At 35.7% G+C, this 17745-nt stretch overlaps 2 protein-coding genes across 2 annotated transcripts; one reads left to right on the top strand and one right to left on the bottom strand.

Moving 5' to 3' along the window:
* On the top strand, positions 1-5869 carry LOC145783168 (lariat debranching enzyme-like). The gene is made up of 10 exons (XM_082594961.1): positions 1-343; positions 827-1029; positions 1492-1604; positions 1775-1932; positions 2219-2312; positions 2583-2722; positions 3016-3195; positions 4010-4145; positions 4499-4601; positions 5105-5869. The coding sequence occupies exons 1-10, from the start codon at positions 68-70 to the stop codon at positions 5424-5426; spliced, it is 1725 nt and encodes a 574-aa protein (XP_082451087.1). The 5' UTR covers positions 1-67; the 3' UTR covers positions 5427-5869.
* Positions 5870-7013: 1144 nt separating this feature from the next.
* LOC145783418 (coiled-coil domain-containing protein 134-like) lies at positions 7014-16668 on the bottom strand. Its single transcript, XM_082595292.1, has 5 exons — positions 16393-16668; positions 9980-10064; positions 8443-8624; positions 7769-7843; positions 7014-7662 (listed from the first exon to the last, which is right to left on the bottom strand). Exons 1-5 carry the CDS (start codon positions 16666-16668, stop codon positions 7543-7545), a joined length of 738 nt encoding a protein of 245 aa, XP_082451418.1. The 3' UTR covers positions 7014-7542.
* Between the last annotated feature and the right edge of the window lie 1077 nt (positions 16669-17745).

Genomic DNA, 17745 nt, shown 5'->3' with positions numbered 1-17745 from the left:
ATAAACCTACATTTAGTCAGTAAATGTGTTGTATGTTAAGGTGTAAAAACAGTGGTGAAAGATAAGCATGCATATTGCAATTGAAGGATGTTGTCATGGAAGTCTTGACAAAATATATGAAACATTACAACACATTGAAGCCAAAGAAAATGTAAAAATTGATCTTCTCATTTGCTGTGGAGATTTTGAAGCTATACGAAATGAAGTTGACTTGCAATGCATGGCGGTCCCAGATAAATACAAAACCATGAATGATTTTTGGAAATATTATGCCGGGACTAAAACTGCACCATATCTGACTATCTTCATTGGAGGAAACCATGAGGCCTCTAATCACCTACAGGTAGCAAACATGCGATTTTATTCAAAACTTTGAACTCGTAATATTCATGTTCTTTATTTCCAATTTTTCGAATTCGTCATTTCAAACTTTTTAACTTAGAGTTCTGTATATGCATCTTTGATTTAACTTTAGATTTTTTAACCAAATTTGAAGTTGAAGAAAGATGACAGATATAATATTAAAAAGCTTGCATAACCTCCAACTGCCTTATCTGTTTTCACCAACAATACATTATTGCCACCCACAATGTTTCTGCTGTTGTAGATTTTTGTTTTTTTGCATAATAAAATCTCAAACCAAGTTTTAACAATTTTTGTCTAGTTCATAATTTTTTTTGCAATGTCTCATATCATTTAATATGAAAAAATATTTACTATGTTAATAATTGTGTATGTAGGCTACTCTTCTAGACAACAAATCCTTGTAATTCATAGGCAATATGCATATTCATGACTATCATAACTAATGGCATGTTTTGTGCAGGAATTGCCCTACGGCGGCTGGGTGGCCCCTAAAATTTACTATCTCGGATATGCTGGAGTTGTCAATTATAAAGGCTTACGTATTGGAGGTCTTTCCGGAATTTTTAAGCAACATGATTACTCAAAGGGTCATTATGAGATACCTCCTTACACCCAGCAAACAATGCGCAGTGTTTATCATGTTCGACACATGGAAGTATTTAGGTACAAAGTTGTCAGTAGTTTACTGCTTTAATCCTTTTGTCTGCATGTTATTCTAGTTTTCACATATTTTGTTAATGCAAAGTTTGCATTGGGAATGAAGATGATTATATTTACAAGTATCTTTTGCTTCCGCAATATTGACCTAGCTTGTATCTATCATGTTTTTTTTTTTGTATCTGTCACATCATGTATGGCTTGTGCAGCGGTATTGGTAACAATTTTACTTTGGTCATGTTTCAGAATAAATTTTGTTAATAAGTTTATCATTTTATGCTGATATTGCATAGATGTTAATATTTAAGCAGGATTTTGTTTAGGTAAAAAACTAAAACCTTTTATTGAAATCCTATTAGATGATGATCAGGCCTTATCAGCAGTTGTGATATTTTATTTGAAATTTTTAACTTTTTCATTGACTACCGTAACTCTCTTTATTAATGTTGAAAGTATTTTTATGATCAGGTTAAAGCAGTTGAAAAAACCCATTGATATCATGTTGTCGCATGACTGGCCGAATGGAATCGTAAATCACGGTGATAAGGACGACTTGTTGCAGAAAAAGAAACATTTTGCAAGTAAGAGTTTTACACTATATCACAATTCTAACGCCTACTCTGTTTACATGGTTTAAAATTGAAGAAATTTTACAAAAAAATCATTATATTGCCACATTCTATTAGGCTTGACGTCTTCTCATTTATTGTTTGTGTCAAAATAATTAAATCTAAATGATTTATGTTTTCAGATGATGTGAGAAATAACCAGCTTGGAAGCTTACCGGCATGGGATTTGCTCAATACTCTTCGACCCATTTATTGGTTCTCTGGTCATATGCATATTAAGTTTGTGGCCAAAGTTCAACATCAAATTCACGAAATTGATCTGGCATCCCTGGTCAATAAGGTATGATGAGGCTTTAGTTAAAACGCTTTTGGTTGGGCTACTTGATCAAAATTTCTACAAAGATTAATAGAAGGGAAAGTAAATGGTAAAAGAAACAAATGCAGACCAAGAATGATGCGGACAACAGCATCTCTAAATCGACGAAACTAACTTATGAAACTACGGTACCACACTACCACAAGCTCATGATCGTAAACAATGGCACATTGCCCGTAACCCTCAATACGAGGAACGATAATGATGAATCAAGGTTTTAAGTTTATATACAATATGATTTTTTTTTCAGAACACTGTCACTCGTTTTCTTGCTTTAGACAAGTGCCTGCCAAGAAGAGATTTCTTACAAGTGTTAGACGTAGATTGTGATGAGAATGATTCAGGTTAGTAGCAAACATGCCACTGGTCACAATATTTATGCTTCAATGAGACATTTTAAACTTTAAAGATCACTAGTTGCATTTCTAACGGAGCTGCACACATAACAACGTTTTCATCAACGTTTGATAATATGAACACGCAGCAATAAGCTTTCAAAGTTTTTCTCAAACATGCTTTCAGAACTCTGGCAGCCACAGCCAAATATGCAGTAGTTGTCTGATCAAAAATGAGACATGTCTTTGTTTGTTACCGAATTTTATATGTTGCTTCAGCTGAATTGTCGTACGATGCGGAATGGCTTGCAGTGCTCAAGACTACGAATGAACTGATGTCAACTTCTCCACGACCTTTCAACTTACTCATGGGAAAATCAAGCGACAGTTACGGCGTCGATGATGACAAAATGGAAGAGGTAAGGCTTTTCACAAAATTTTCCTTTCTATAATCTTAGTGTAATAAATTAAGTGGGCATAATTGCTGAAGGAAAAGCGGCCGGGAGAAAGGAATCGGCCACCCTTTTCTCGTTAGTGCCGACGGCTTAGTGTGACTGTGATAAGAACCTTATCTTTCCATTCCTTGAAGCTCAGTACCTAAGAATGAGACCACCTTAATAACTTGTTTTTTCTTATACGATAGAAACTAGTGCTATTTCGACAGCGCTGATCAATGTTAGACAATAGTTTTTTGTTTCCTTATATGCTGCAGATAATGAAAATAATGGACAACGACCTGACCATCCCATGCAATTTCCGTAAAGTCGACTCATGTGTACACGATCCCGAAAAACCAATGAGGCATGTCCCTGTGCAATGTCAAATCAACCAACAAACGACGGAACTGTGCGGAAGACTTGAAATTAACGACCCAGTGATGATGTTGATCCAAGTAAGTCACTCAATTTTTTTCCGCATTATATAATTTCTAAGAGGCTGGTTGTACTTGTAGATTAGAATTTAACATTTTTTTTTAGTTTTGAGCCTAAAAATATCTCGCTTGAAACCCCGAGAACTTGTAAACGAAAAAGAGGCAATGTAACCTTCTAAAACAAAATTGTAGACCGAACAAAATAGAAGGAGTTTATTAGGGAGATCACGGCTAATCAATCTGTTCAACCGGCTTGGTGGTTAGTGCGTCTGCCTTTGAATCGGTAGGCATGGGTTCGATACCCTGTCGGGTCATACCAAAGACTTTTTAAAAATGGTACTAAATCTAATTCCTGCTTGGCACTGGGAAATGGAATGGGTTCGGGTAATAATGTACTTGGTTGCGCCTTTATACAGCTACATTGACACTGTCTGCCTTGTAAAGTATTGAGAAGCAACGCATTCTGCAATGGATACAGCGCTGTATAAAAATAAGCATTATTGTTATAAAAGAAGTCTGAAAATGGTCAACTCTAGCATCAGTTGAGGACGAACGTGTTTTCTTGGCCCTTGGCTGTTTTGGAAATAACACCAGAAGCTGTCAAGCTGTCTTATCGATAACATTGAGATGCAATTGTGCTTTCGAGTCGGTAAGCGCATTGGGATCAGTAATTCGGTATAGCTGTTCGGAGCGACTTTTTGCTCAAACGAAATTTACTTTATTCTGCTTCCCAATCAAACGGAGTTCTTCACGATGAATGCTATGCGAATCAAAAACCAAATCAACGTGAAGAAATTTTAGGTCGAAACTGTGTCAAATTCTTATTCCCTTGCAGGCAGATGGTGGAGGAGATGTGAGTTTTAACGCGTCATCAAGGTTCAGTGACGATGGAGAGGAGATGCCTAGTACGATAATCAGCAATGCATCCATCAATCCTGATGAAATAGATCTTGATGATGAGGATGATGATGGTGAGACATATGACGTGATGTTTCTTAAGTGACCATTTTTTTAGTTTGAATCGTCGATAGATATTGAACGTCAAACTTGTGAAGTTACTTACGGACTCATGCGGCAGATTCCTTTCAAATGAGAACTTGAGGAAGTTTTCGTATTGCTCAAGTATATGAAGTTGAAGCGTTGGGCTTAATCTCAAGCCAAACATCAGCAAACTTGGCACCTTGTTGGATATCTTTTAACAAATCAGTCCAGTTTACACCGATTCAACGTCGGCAGACATCAAAGTTGATTTGATCGTAAATCGGTTAATTGATCCCTAATTTTTTTTACTTTGATTTTGAATTAGAAAATCTCTAAATTACAGACGATGCTGTTCCACTGCAAGATAGACAAGCAGCTCGCGAAGAAATTGAATGCGAAGCCATGGAATTAGATGATTCAACTTCTGCTGCCGCTCAGAATGAGAGGTTTGTTTGGCATGGCGTGTATCTCACGGCATTGTGTTGCTATTTAAATTTAGTATAAGTAATCATATTTGCATCGATCCCCACAGAATTCCTATAGTTTTAACCTGTTTGCATAATTTGTCACTTTCTTTTAATCCCTTTGAGATGACGAATTCCACAATAGTATTTTGATTATACCCAGACCGTGACGTCAATTTGCAAACATCAACAGAAAAGTAGTAAAATCCCAGCTATTTTAAAATATAAAGCTTTGGTAGAGAGTTCGTTTTGTTGAATCATAGACAAACAAAACAAAGTAACTGCAACGGGTTTAACATATTCTATTACACGAAGAAGTATAAACCCGCTGAAGTTACTTTCTTTTGTCTGTTTAAAATATAACATGGGGAACTTTACTCCCTACTTTTTGCTCTTTATTGTGCCACTGTTCATGGAATAATATTTGGAAAGCATTTCATTTTTACTGCTTTTATATATTGACAAACTTTATTCCGTGCTTGCAGAGGACCGGATACGCTTTCCTCTAAAACTCCGGTACGACTTGCTGCAAACTTCATGAATCTTCCTAAACCTATGGCTAGTACGCCGAAAATGACTGCACTTGCTCCTGATGGAGATCCTAAAGCACCTCTTGTGATGTCTTCACTGGACTTGGAAAGCTCTGAAAGTGACTTATCGGAGTTGTCTAAAAAGAGAAAAAGCAACGGCAGCCCCATGACTGAACTCCCTAAAGATGGCATTACAACGAGCACTCCACAAGTGAGGAAGTTTAAACGAAGAAACGCTTCCATGTATAATTGTCCTGATGATGAGACCAACTCGTAGCAAATGATATCCATTCGTGGATGAGAGCACACGGGGGATGCCATTCCCGCTTGAGGGAGAGATGGTCAATTCTTAATTAAGGAATAAATTCTTGAGGCCATCAAGAGAAATAGTATTTTTGGGTTAAGAAGAGCGAGCAGAAGTTACCATTTTTACTCGCTAAAAATTGCTGCATTTGCTTGCCAGATATTGGATCAAACCTGCTTTGGTAGCGATTGCCACCTTTCATGCTAACAGATGCGACATGCACTTCAAGCATAATTATTTTTTACTTTGAGTAATCTCAAGTTTTCAATGCGAGAACAAAGACATGTGTGAGCGAAAGCTTTTTGTTTTTCTGTCTAAAACAGATTCTTAATTTTTTACTCGTTTGAAAATGTTTTGTAATTTTTCATTTTTAATCGGGACAGTTTATACCTTTGTCAATACAACCCTCACTTTTATTTATGGAGAACTTGTCGTTCACATTATATATTCAGGAGCCGCAAGCAAAATGTTGATGTTTGTCTAAAAACTGTTTCCAGTTTTGTACTCTGCTAGATTGCTAGCTACGCCTGCCTTCGGTAGCGGGGGCCATGTCATGCGTGTACTTCACTAAGGTCATCCCGTTAAAGTTTCGCCACCGTTGTTGGTGGCATCTTCCAAACTGTAACAATTTTTTCGTTTTGTGATCAGACCAACTGACGGACGCCACTTCGACACTCGTCCAAGGCATGTTGTCTCTGGTAAAAAAACTATTCTTTCAATGCGTGCAGATGTTGAATTACGCTACTGCTAAATAGACTAATTTTTTTAGCTGAAAACCGGGGCTGAAAAGTTATTCCATTTGCATGACGTTAGCTGTAGAAACTAGAGACCCTCTTTTCCTTCAGTTTGTCACATTTTTGTCAGTCACGGCTGAATTTTTATCTTTTGTAAACATCCCAGTTCGCTCAATCCGTCATCTCGCTCTAACATGTAAAAACGGTTATTCGGCTAATTTGTCATTAAAACAGGTTACACTTAATTCTCGCTGCAGCACTACAAAGGACGATATGGGAGATATGCTTTCATCCTGTTCTCAGAGACGACATAAACCGTTCACTGTGTGTCAGTGTTTATAAACTGCTGCCTTTAAAACAATTTTTAGGCTTTTTTAGTGTAAAAAGCTTAACTAATCAAACAGAAGTTATACTTTGTGCGTTTAAATTCACGATTTTAGTAAAACCAAAGGCACATATAAATGTGAAGAGAGGGGCGTTGAGACGAGCCCAGCCTCATGGGCGAAACACGGTGTCTATCGCTGTCAATTCTTGCTACAAATCGGCTGCCGAGAAACGCACATATAAATTGTTGAAAACACCGCTCACCCCTATCTAAGGTGTAATAAATTGGATTGGCATAATTGCTGCAAGAAAGGCGGCCGAGAGAAAGGAACTGACCACCCTAATCTCGTTAGTACCGAAGGCTTGGTACAATGAGAACCTTATATTCTTATACCCGACGCTGGAATCAAGCATGGGAGGACTACCTTTGCTTTGTTACCAAGGCCAAACACAAAATTTCGCGAAAAAAAAACAGGAAATTATAAAATTTGATTAAGACTACTTTAAAAACATTTTAGGGCACGTCTCCTAATGAGGACACGAGTTGATTGCAGGGTATGCTGTATTTCGTATCAGGATGAACTACAAGCAACAGACACAAATATTTCTCATCAAAATAAACTGAAAAGTCCTGAGCACCTCGGAATTGGCAAAGAAGGCCATAGTAGAACGGTTGTAGGCGGTAAAGTAGGTGTCAGTGTGCAACAGCAAATTTCGTTTTATAAAATTTAGAAACGCTGACATTGTCTCAAAATTTCACTCAATTTTTAATGACCCTTTCTGTGACAACAACAACATAAAAAATAAACAACGCTTTCATCTGGTTCAGACACTGGTGTGATAAGCTTATGATTGAATTGGTCAGAAGTGATTCTAGTTCATAAAAGTCTAGGGAAGTATGATTTTTCAGGCTGACAAAAAATAGGTCTACCAGTACCACTCCTTTTTATCCGGACGGCGTTACTGCATGATAATCTAAAAGAGTGTCGCCGTATATCTCTAATCTCTTTGCTAACATGCATATCACTTTGTCACAGTTCTATGTGTGATGTCATTTTCGGTCCCGTTCTTTTTTCCTTTTTCTTTTTTAACTTCTGTTTGCTTTTGGCCACGTTATACAGTTTTTTTCTTTCCTCGCTGGTCAGTTCATCCTGTTTAGAAAATAAAAAAGAATTATTGAAGATAAAAAATAATTGTAAGTGTTTCTAAATAGACAGAACACGAAATAATACAAACAACTTTGGTGGATAAACTTACCGACGGATTAGTCGTTTTCAAAAATGGATTTTTGTAATTTTCATCTTTCGGTCCAATTCCTAGCTCTTGCTTCAGCTGCAATTGCAAAATTGTCCACTTAAAGAAGTTGAAAAACAAAACGTTTTGCTTGTATCACATTTAATTTATTGTTGCTGATTTTAAAAAGAAACGCTTTCACACTTTCCTTAAGGAAGTCTATTGTAATCAGAGAGGACAATTTGCTGAAAAAGTTGAAGGCTGTGTTGATGCTGCACTGAAATATTTTATTTATTATCATCACAGGTGACTGCTATACAATTATACATAATTTGAAATGGGAAAGCCAAGCCACAATGATTGGACTCCCAGAACGGTCTACGTCATTTCGGCGCGACATACTCGAGAGACAACCTTTCGGAGACCCCGTTTCGGTGCGGACAACTGAGCTTTTTTTTGAGTCTTTCATGGTAATTTGTTTTTGCAACGTCTTTTCGTCATACCAAAATCTATACGACCAAAATCTATAAGAAAATCATCTTGCGACAGTCGTTAAAGCCTGAACAGTGATTCAAGCGCTGAAATGCCAGAATCAAGCTTTCAAATGGGCTTTCTTAGTCCAAGGGCAAAGATATCTTCAGTTTATCACATCATCCCAAATAAACTGTATGTATAATATAAAAAAAGAATAAACTTACACTGTGAAGAAGCACATCATAATCACCACTAAACACCCCAGAATGACTAGAAATGTCTATGGCTTCGTGCATCACTTTTTTCCATGCCTTCTTTTGCTTTTCATAGAAAATGTGACCAGCTTGGGGAAACCTTACAATAAGGTCAGTAAATAGCGCAGTATTTTCCAAAACCTTGGATAAATCTACAAAAAAAGTATAATATATTGTCAAATAAATACCTACAATATCTGATTAAACCATAGGCATACGAAGCCGAGCAACGTGATCAAGTTTAACATCTTCAAGTTTATTACATTTACATAAACATAAAACTACGCAACAAATTAAGTATCGAACGTTTTCGACATCACAAAATGTCCTCTTCAGGGATAATATACATACAACTTAACTACATCTGAAAAATACAATGGTTAACTAAATCTATAAACAGAAAAAGACAAAAACTGCACAGTACTTCTGACTAGCTCAAACTCAACGATATAGGCTCCACGAGAATCAAAGGTAACCGCGTCTTTCTTGCTCTCTGTATTTTAAAATTAGTTTTTTCGCACCTTGCCTTTCTACCATATCATGTGCAGTTTTTGTCTTTTTCTGTTTATAGATTTAGTTAACCATTGTATTTTTTGAGAGGGTCTGCTACTATTCGGTGAGTCCGATTCGGTGAGTTCCTAACCTCTAACCCTAACCCCAAACCCTAAAACGGCAATGATAATTAGGCTACGGTACACGATAATTTAAAAAAAAAATTGATAAAATCCCCCGTTAAGGGATCGGACTCACCGAAACGGGCCATTCCGTTTTTCAGATGTAGTTAATTTGTATGTATATTATTCCTGAAGAGAACATCTTGTGATGTCGAAAACGTTCAATACTCAATTTGTTGCGTAGTTTTATGTTCATGTAATAAACTTGAAGATGTTAAACTTGATCACGTTGCTCGGCTTCGTATGCCTATGGTTCAACAAGACAAACTCTCTACCGAAGCTATATCTGATTAACTTAGGTAGATTACAATTTATGTACCGTACACCGCACAAACTTCCTATCTCATAGGAAACCAATGCAACTTTACATGCAGTGTTTTCAACAGTAAAAAATTAAGGAAGCTGTGACAACAGTAGACAGAAGAAAGTCCTGTATAATACTTTTTGCTTATTGTACCAATCATTAAATTAAGAGTAAACAAAATAACAGCATAGCTTCTAAAACACAAAATATTAAAGACCAGTTTAAGGATAAATATGCGATTAGGAAATGCATTCTGTTCTTGAAAATGCAATTGCACTGATTGAAAGTTCTAAAAAACTGCAGTTTTAAACTTTTCATATATATAACTGATTCATGTATAATTGTATATCTACAAGCATAGTTCAAACAAGATGAATGACATAGCTTCAATAATAATTTGCAACTTGTATAAGAAATTAAAAATCAGTGGTAGAAACTGTAAGAAATGTGCATTTGGTATAATTCTGATTTATATATTGCAGACCCAGTACACAATAATATTGTGCTGCACAAAAGCTTCATTTCTCACCATCTTTAATATTTGCATCTTCAGGGAAGCCTTGATCAACAGCATAGTCATTAACTTGCAAGTTCAACATCGCCTTTGACAAAGTCTGAAATGATAGTAAGAGCACAGGTTATTAGAAAAGCATGTAAAACAGCATTTTCAGTTAAAATTATGCTTTTTATTCGACTACAAATTTTGCAAAGTATGTATACACACTACACAGCATACATGGAAATCCAAATATTGACTTTGTGTTTCACTGAAATAAAAAAAAATAAATATAAATGAGATAAGAAACATTTTGACACAACTATTATAAGACTAACTATTATATATATCTTTCAAATAAGCACTGAACAAAAATTATACCATATAGGTCTAATATTATTAACTATTATCTGACACAACTATTATAAGACTAAACCAATTATACCTTTCAAATAAGCACTGAACAAAAATTATACCATATAGGTCTAATATTATAAAAATTGTGCTGGTATGATTTAAATGTAGAAAACTATCCAAAAAATGGATTTGAAACCAGAGAAAACAGCTGCTTAAATTAAGTCAAGCAGGTGGTTCAATTAACTGTAGGGTGATCAAACAAGATCCACTGTAGTACAAGCAGTGTTGGGCGCGATAACTCATTTTTCAGTAAAGCGATAACGATAATCGATAAACGAAAAATGCCTAAAGCGATAACAATAAATCAAAAAAAAGTTAAGCGATAACGATAAACGATAAAAGTATCGCCGATAATGTCCGATAACGATATTTTTTTTCTTGATTAGCACTGCCCCATCCCATGCAGCACGAACTGTTTTCATCAACATGACAAAAAATCGATCATACTATATTGTAAAGAGACAAAACTCTTTGTAAGTTATGCATGAATAGAATCGCAACAGCGGCAGTGGGTATCGAATCTTAAACCTCTTGATCCAGAATCAAACCACTGAGGTAACCGCCGTGCTTATAATTATACCTTCAGATACCAGTTGGATGCTTTTATCAATTGAGTTATAGCCTACTGCCGCTTACGTGCAGTAGGCAAAATAATTAATTCAAATGAAAATACCATAAAAAATTCCAAATTTTGTATTTTGCTTTCTGCTTAAAGGGCTGTTTACAGCAAAGTCAGCAATAATTGAAAAAATTCCAAAAAAACGCAAAATGCTTGAAAATTTATCAGTAATCTTAAGCGTTATTGGTAGTAAAAATGTGCATACTGTGAATAGGCTACTGTATTTAGCATAATTTTACCATGCAACTTGATGCGCCTATTGTCATGCAAAAACTACTAACTTACAAGATGCAAAAAATGTGATGTCGGTCTGCATGTCAAATGCTTCAAGCAATATCATATTCTGCAATGACTTGTTTCAGTGATGTTGTGTTACTTTGAATTGTTGCATGCATTTCATTGCATTGCAATTTGCAACTCTAAAAATTATTGTGTTGTCAGGGCCGTCGCTGCAGGGGGGCATGCCCCCTCTCCTGACAACAACCTGACACACACACTTCAGGCACTGAAGAAAAACTGGTTTCCATTTTAGTTTCATTAACTAGGTGGCTAGTAAAAATATTACTTTTCATGGTCTTTCCACTTGTGTGTTGATCCGAAATAAAATTTATGAGCGATAATCAGATAGGCCTATTGCCTTTGGCGATAACGATAAACGATAACTGAAAAAAATAATTGAGCGATAACGATAAGCAATAAAAATTTATTGCCGATAATTATCGCCGGTAAATTATCACCGATAATGCCCATCACTGAGTACAAGTATGCATTGTATACCAAAAAATGACTGATATAAATGCTAGCAGTTTCAGCAAAGACAAAGCAAAGCAGTTTTTTCTAGAAAAAAGTTTAAGGTCTCAATAATTTCAAGCAAAAATGTATTTCCAACAAAGCCTTTTTCCAATACTGGAAAGCTTAAAATCTACTTCTACGAGACCTAAAGTTTACAGCCAATTAGTTTACAGCCAGTGCAAACATAGCCTAATAAAAACAATGAATTATAGGATATACGTAAATTAGCAATATGTTATATCAAATTTGGGAGCTGGTTTACAAGGTTCCCCTTTGGTTAAAAAGGCGATGACGTCACGGAGGAGGTATCCACCAAAAAAATAGTAGAAAAGTGGGGTGAAATCAGTCAACCATGATGATAAACAGCATTTATCTGCTGGAAACCGACTTTAACCATTTATCCCACAAATATTTTTAAAGATACCAGCATTTAATAAACGCTCATCTAAAGAACATATCTCTGTCTATTTACAAGCAAAAGTTGAGGTTGAATCGAAGCAAGTATACAAGTCTCCCCTGGTCTGCGATCATTATAATTATGTCTTTATTAAATTATTTGTAAGTTGCTTGTTTCTGCTTCGATTTTAACAATTGAACCATTGCTGGAAAGCAGAAGCTATTGTCTATCCAAATAAAGGTGAGCCAGACTCTAAAAGTTAAAAATATTTCTTAGGTAAAGAATTGAACTTGACCGACTTTAACCATTTATCCCACAAATATTTCTAAAGATACCAGCATTTAATAAACGCTCATCTAAAGAACATATCTCTGTCTATTTACAAGCAATAGTTGAGGTTGATAGCTTTTTCACAAAGCGAGCAACCGGGCTTCAAACACAAGCAAATAGCGGCCGATGACTCGTTGCATTTACGAATCGAAGCAAGTATACAAGTCTCCCCGGGTCTGCGATCATTATAATTATGTCTTTATTAAATTATTTGTAAGTTGCTTGTTTCTGCTTCGATTTTAACAATTGAACCATTGCTGGAAAGCAGAAGCTATTGTCTATCCAAATAAAGGTGAGCCAGACTCTAAACTTTAAAAATATTTCTTAGGTAAAGAATTGAACTTGACCGACTTTAACCATTTATCCCACAAATATTTTTAAAGATACCAGCATTTAATAAACGCTCATCTAAAGAACATATCTCTGTCTATTTACAAGCAATAGTTGAGGTTGATAGCTTTTTCACAAAGCGAGCAACCGGGCTTCAAACACAAGCAAATAGCGCACGATGACTCGTTGCATTTACGAATCGAAGCAAGTATAGGCCTACAAGTCTCCCCGGGTCTGCGATCATTATATGTCATTATTACATTAGTTGTAAGTTGCTTGTTTCTGCTTCAATTTTTACAATTGAACCAGCCCTACCAAGCAGAAGATCTCACCTATGCAAAGTAATGTAACACAGGCCCGAAAAACACCACATAACTCCTTAGAAATGAGTTAAACTTGACCAAGTTTCATTATTTATCCGAAGAATACTTCTAAAGATACCAGCATTTATCTGTCGTTTCTGATTCGATTTTTACAATTGAACCATAGCTGGAAAGCACAAGCTATCGTCTACCCAAATAAAGGTGGGCCAGACTTTAAAAGTTAAAAATATTTCTTAGGTAAAGAATTGAACTTGACCGACTTTAACCATTTATCCCACAAATATTTTTAAAGATACCAGCATTTAATAAACGCTCATCTAAAGAACATATCTCTGTCTATTTACAAGCAAAAGTTGAGGTTGATAGCTTTTTCACAAAGCGAGCAACCGGGCTTCAAACACAAGCAAATAGCGCCCGATGACTCGTTGCATTTCCGAATTGAAGCAAGTATACAAGTTTCCCCCGGTCTGCGATCATTATATGTCTTTATTAAATTAGTTGTAAGTTGCTTGTTTCTGCTTCGATTTTAACAATCGAACCATTGCTGGAAAGCAGAAGCTATTGTCTATTCAAATCAAGGTGAGCCAGACTCTAAAAAGTAAAAATATTTCCTAGGTAAGGAGTTGAACTTGACCGAGTTTAACCATTTATACGAAAAATACCTTCAAAAATACCAGCATTTAATCAACGCTAATTTAAAGAACATATCTCTGTCTATTAACAAGCAAAAGTTGAGGTTGATAGCTTTTTTACAAAGCGAGCAACCAGGCTTTAAACACAAGCAAATAGCGCCCGATGACTCGTTGCATTTCCGAATTGAAGCAAGTATACAAGTCTCCCCGGGTCTGCAATCATTATATGTCTTTATTAAATTAGTTGTAAGTTGCTTGTTTCTGCTTCGATTTTAACAATTGAACCATTGCTGGAAAGCACAAGCTAACGTCTACCCAACTAAAGCAAAGCCAGACTCTAAACTTTAAAAATATTTCTTAGGTAAAAAGTTGAACTTGACCGACTTCAACCATCTATCCCACAAATATTTTTTAAGATACCAGCATTTAATAAACGTTAATCTAAAGAACATATCTCTGTCTATTTACAAGCAATAGTTGAGGTTGATAGCTTTTTCACAAAGCGAGCAACCGGGCTTCAAACACAAGCAAATAGCGCCCGATGACTCGTTGCATTTCCGAATTGAAGCAAGTATAATATACAAGTTTCCCCCGGTCTGCGATCATTATATGTCTTCATTAAATTAGTTGTAAGTTGCTTGTTTCTGCTTCGATTAGCTTTATTTAGGTAGACAATAGCTTGTGCTTTCCAGCAATGGTTCAATTGTTAAAATCGAAGCAGAAACAAGCAAATTACAACTAATTTAATAAAGACATATAATGATCGCAGACCGGGGGAAACTTGTATACTTGCTTCAATTCGGAAATGCAACGAGTCATCGGCCGCTATTTGCTTGTGTTTGAAGCCCGGTTGCTCGCTTTGTGAAAAAGCTATCAACCTCAACTTTTGCTTGTAAATAGACAGAGATATGTTCTTTAGATTAACGTTTGATTAAATGCTAGTATTTAAAAAAATATTTGTGGGATAGATGGTTGAAGTCGGTCAAGTTCAACTCTTTACCTAAGAAATACTTTTAAATTTTAGAGTCTGGATCACCTTTATTTGGATAGACGATAGCTTCTGCTTTCCAGCAATGGTTCGATCGTTAAAATCGAAGCAGAAACAAGCAACTTACAACTAATTTTATAAAGGCATAAAATCATCGCAGACCAGGGGAGACTTGTATACTTGCTTCGATTCAGAATTGCAACGAGTCATCGGGCGCTATTTGCTTGTGTTTAAAGCCCGGTTGCTCGCTTTGTAAAAAAGCTATCAACCTCAACTTTTGCTTGTAAATAGACAGAGATATGTTCTTTAGATTAGCGTTTATTAAATGCTGGTATCTTTAAAAATATTTGTGGGATTATTGGTTACAGTCGGTCAAGTTCAACTCCTTACCTAAGAAATATTTTTAACTTTTAGAATCTGGCTCACATTTATTTCGAAAGACGATAGCTTCTGCTTTCCAGCAATGGTTCAATTGTTAAAATCGAAGCAGAAACAAGCAACTTACAACTAATTTAATAAAGACATATAATGATCGCAGACCAGGGGAGACTTGTAGCCTATACTTGCTTCGATTCGTAATGCAACGAGTCATCGGCCGCTATTTGCTTGTGTTTGAAGTCCGGTTGCTCGCTTTGTGAAAAAGCTATCAACCTCAACTATTGCTTGTAAATAGACAGAGATATGTTGTTTAGATGAGCGTTTATTAAATGCTGGTATCTTTAAAAATATTTGTGGGATAAATGGTTAAAGTCGGTCAAGTTCAACTCTTTACCTAAGAAATATTTTTAACTTTTAGAGTCTGGCTCACCTTTATTTGGATAGACAATAGCTTGTGCTTTCCAGCAATGGTTCAATTGTTAAAATCGAAGCAGAAACAAGCAACTTACAAATAATTTAATAAAGACATAATTATAATGATCGCAGACCAGGGGAGACTTGTATACTTGCTTCGATTCGTAAATGCAACGAGTCATCGGCCGCTATTTGCTTGTGTTTGAAGCCCGGTTGCTCGCTTTGTGAAAAAGCTATCAACCTCAACTATTGCTTGTAAATAGACAGAGATATGTTGTTTAGATGAGCGTTTATTAAATGCTGGTATCTTTAAAAATATTTGTGGGATAAATGGTTAAAGTCGGTCAAGTTCAATTCTTTACCTAAGAAATATTTTTAACTTTTAGAGTCTGGCTCACCTTTATTTGGATAGACAATAGCTTCTGCTTTCCAGCAATGGTTCAATTGTTAAAATCGAAGCAGAAACAAGCAACTTACAAATAATTTAATAAAGACATAATTATAATGATCGCAGACCCGGGGAGACTTGTATACTTGCTTCGATTCAACCTCAACTTTTGCTTGTAAATAGACAGATTATGTTCTTTAGATGAGCGTTTATTAAATGCTGGTATCTTTAAAAATATTTGTGGGATAAATGGTTAAAGTCGGTTTCCAGCAGATAAATGCTGTTTATCGTCATGGTTGACTGATTTCACCCCACTTTTCTACTATTTTTTTGGTGGATACCTCCTCCGTGACGTCATCGCTTTTTTAACCAAAGGGGAACCTTGTAAACCAGCTCCCAAATTTGAGATAAAATGAATTAAAATAATACCGTACTTACTTTTATAATAGTTTCCATCATGACTTTAATGAATGCAGCCTGTTTTGAAACATTGTCAACCAGGATTATTTTCTGAATGGCAGCTAAATGTTCTTTTCTTTTCACTTTGAACAAGTTTAGATACAAATCTATAGGCTTCAAGCTATCCTTTGTTTTTTCAGTGCTTACTGTTACATTACTTTCCGATGCACTCAAAACAAATCCAATAGAAATAACAAACAGCAAAAAACTTGCAGTTGTTTTAGCAATGGAACACTTTAACCACAAAGAAATCATTTAGCCTAAAATAAAACAGTGTTGTAACACATGGCATCCAATGCAATAAGCATAAACTTGATGGTTATTCGATCGAATGTAAGGTTTTTGCCATTTGCCAATCTTTATTTCAAAACTTTAGGTTATCGTACATAGATATTAAAGTGCATTCACTCAGTTCAAAGCATTTATACAAAAACCATTCATTTCATAAATAATGTACCATACATTGCTGTCATATCAAATCCTCACTGTCAAAACACCTCTTTGTGATGATTATCTTTTTGGTTCATTTTTGATTGAGTAGGTTTAATGGATTGAGTTTCACCTTTAGTGGCATATTTGTAACTCATCAATGTTGCTAATGACTGGGAAATTGAGTTCCAAAAGCGTGTGAAAAACTACTGCTACTGTACCGCATAACCACAGTAAACATGCATTTTATCGAAACTTGTGAGTTGTGATCTAGGAATAAGAAAAGATGGTGGTTTTCTGCAGTTAGAAGTAATCTCTAAAAAAAGTCCCTAACCCAACTGCTTGTCTTTTTGTGTATCAACTGTTGCTGCAAGGCAATTTCTATAAATGAAAAAAAATGCAGAACCTCACCATCAGAGTGGGTTTCTGTTGAGTTCAGTTTATTTGTTTCAAAAACACAATGTCAACAAACATAATTCACAGAAAGATGGCAGCAAAAGACAAAAAGGTCACCAAAATCTGCTGCCACCTTTCTTTCTCTACACTTTATCTGCCGTTTTATTCCCAGTACCAGTACACCGCAAATTTACCTAAACATTGAGAAATATGCTCCTCTGCACTGCAGCAACATTTCTTAAGACTTAAGAGGTAGTTTCTATGCAATAATTATCTTGAAGTAAAAAGGAAAATATTGACTACTCTTACAGCAAAGCACTCTCAATCTAGCCTCATAAACAAAATCATAATCTAAAAAAGCTGCAATTAAAAAAAAAAAACAAGCAACCTGCAATCCAAAACAAATGCCTTACTCAAAGTCAAAAAACACAAGACTAAATTTTCGGAAAAACATCACTGTTGGCAACACTAAGCAATGACGTAAAGGTGTTGCCAGACTCGAACAAA

This window comes from Aplidium turbinatum, chromosome 14 (assembly GCF_918807975.1).
Source record: "Aplidium turbinatum chromosome 14, kaAplTurb1.1, whole genome shotgun sequence".
NCBI lineage: Eukaryota > Metazoa > Chordata > Ascidiacea > Aplousobranchia > Polyclinidae > Aplidium > Aplidium turbinatum.
This window is presented reverse-complemented; position numbering and strand designations above follow the sequence as displayed.

What these genes read in the sequence shown, in the direction of transcription:
- LOC145783168 (XM_082594961.1), top strand. Translation starts at nt 68, where the DNA reads ATGCATATTGCAATTGAAGGATGTTGTCATGGAAGTCTTGACAAAATA. An exon ending in GAAAAAGAAACATTTTGCAA is followed by an intron (nt 1,605 to 1,774) that starts GTAAGAGTTTTA and finishes TTATGTTTTCAG; the next exon opens with ATGATGTGAGAAATAACCAG. An exon ending in TGGCATCCCTGGTCAATAAG is followed by an intron (nt 1,933 to 2,218) that starts GTATGATGAGGC and finishes TTTTTTTTTCAG; the next exon opens with AACACTGTCACTCGTTTTCT.
- LOC145783418 (XM_082595292.1), bottom strand. Translation starts at nt 16,668, where the DNA reads ATGATTTCTTTGTGGTTAAAGTGTTCCATTGCTAAAACAACTGCAAGT. An exon ending in AGATGCAAATATTAAAGATG is followed by an intron (nt 8,625 to 9,979) that starts GTGAGAAATGAA and finishes CTTTTTTTGTAG; the next exon opens with ATTTATCCAAGGTTTTGGAA. An exon ending in TGAAAACGACTAATCCGTCG is followed by an intron (nt 7,663 to 7,768) that starts GTAAGTTTATCC and finishes TTTTCTAAACAG; the next exon opens with GATGAACTGACCAGCGAGGA.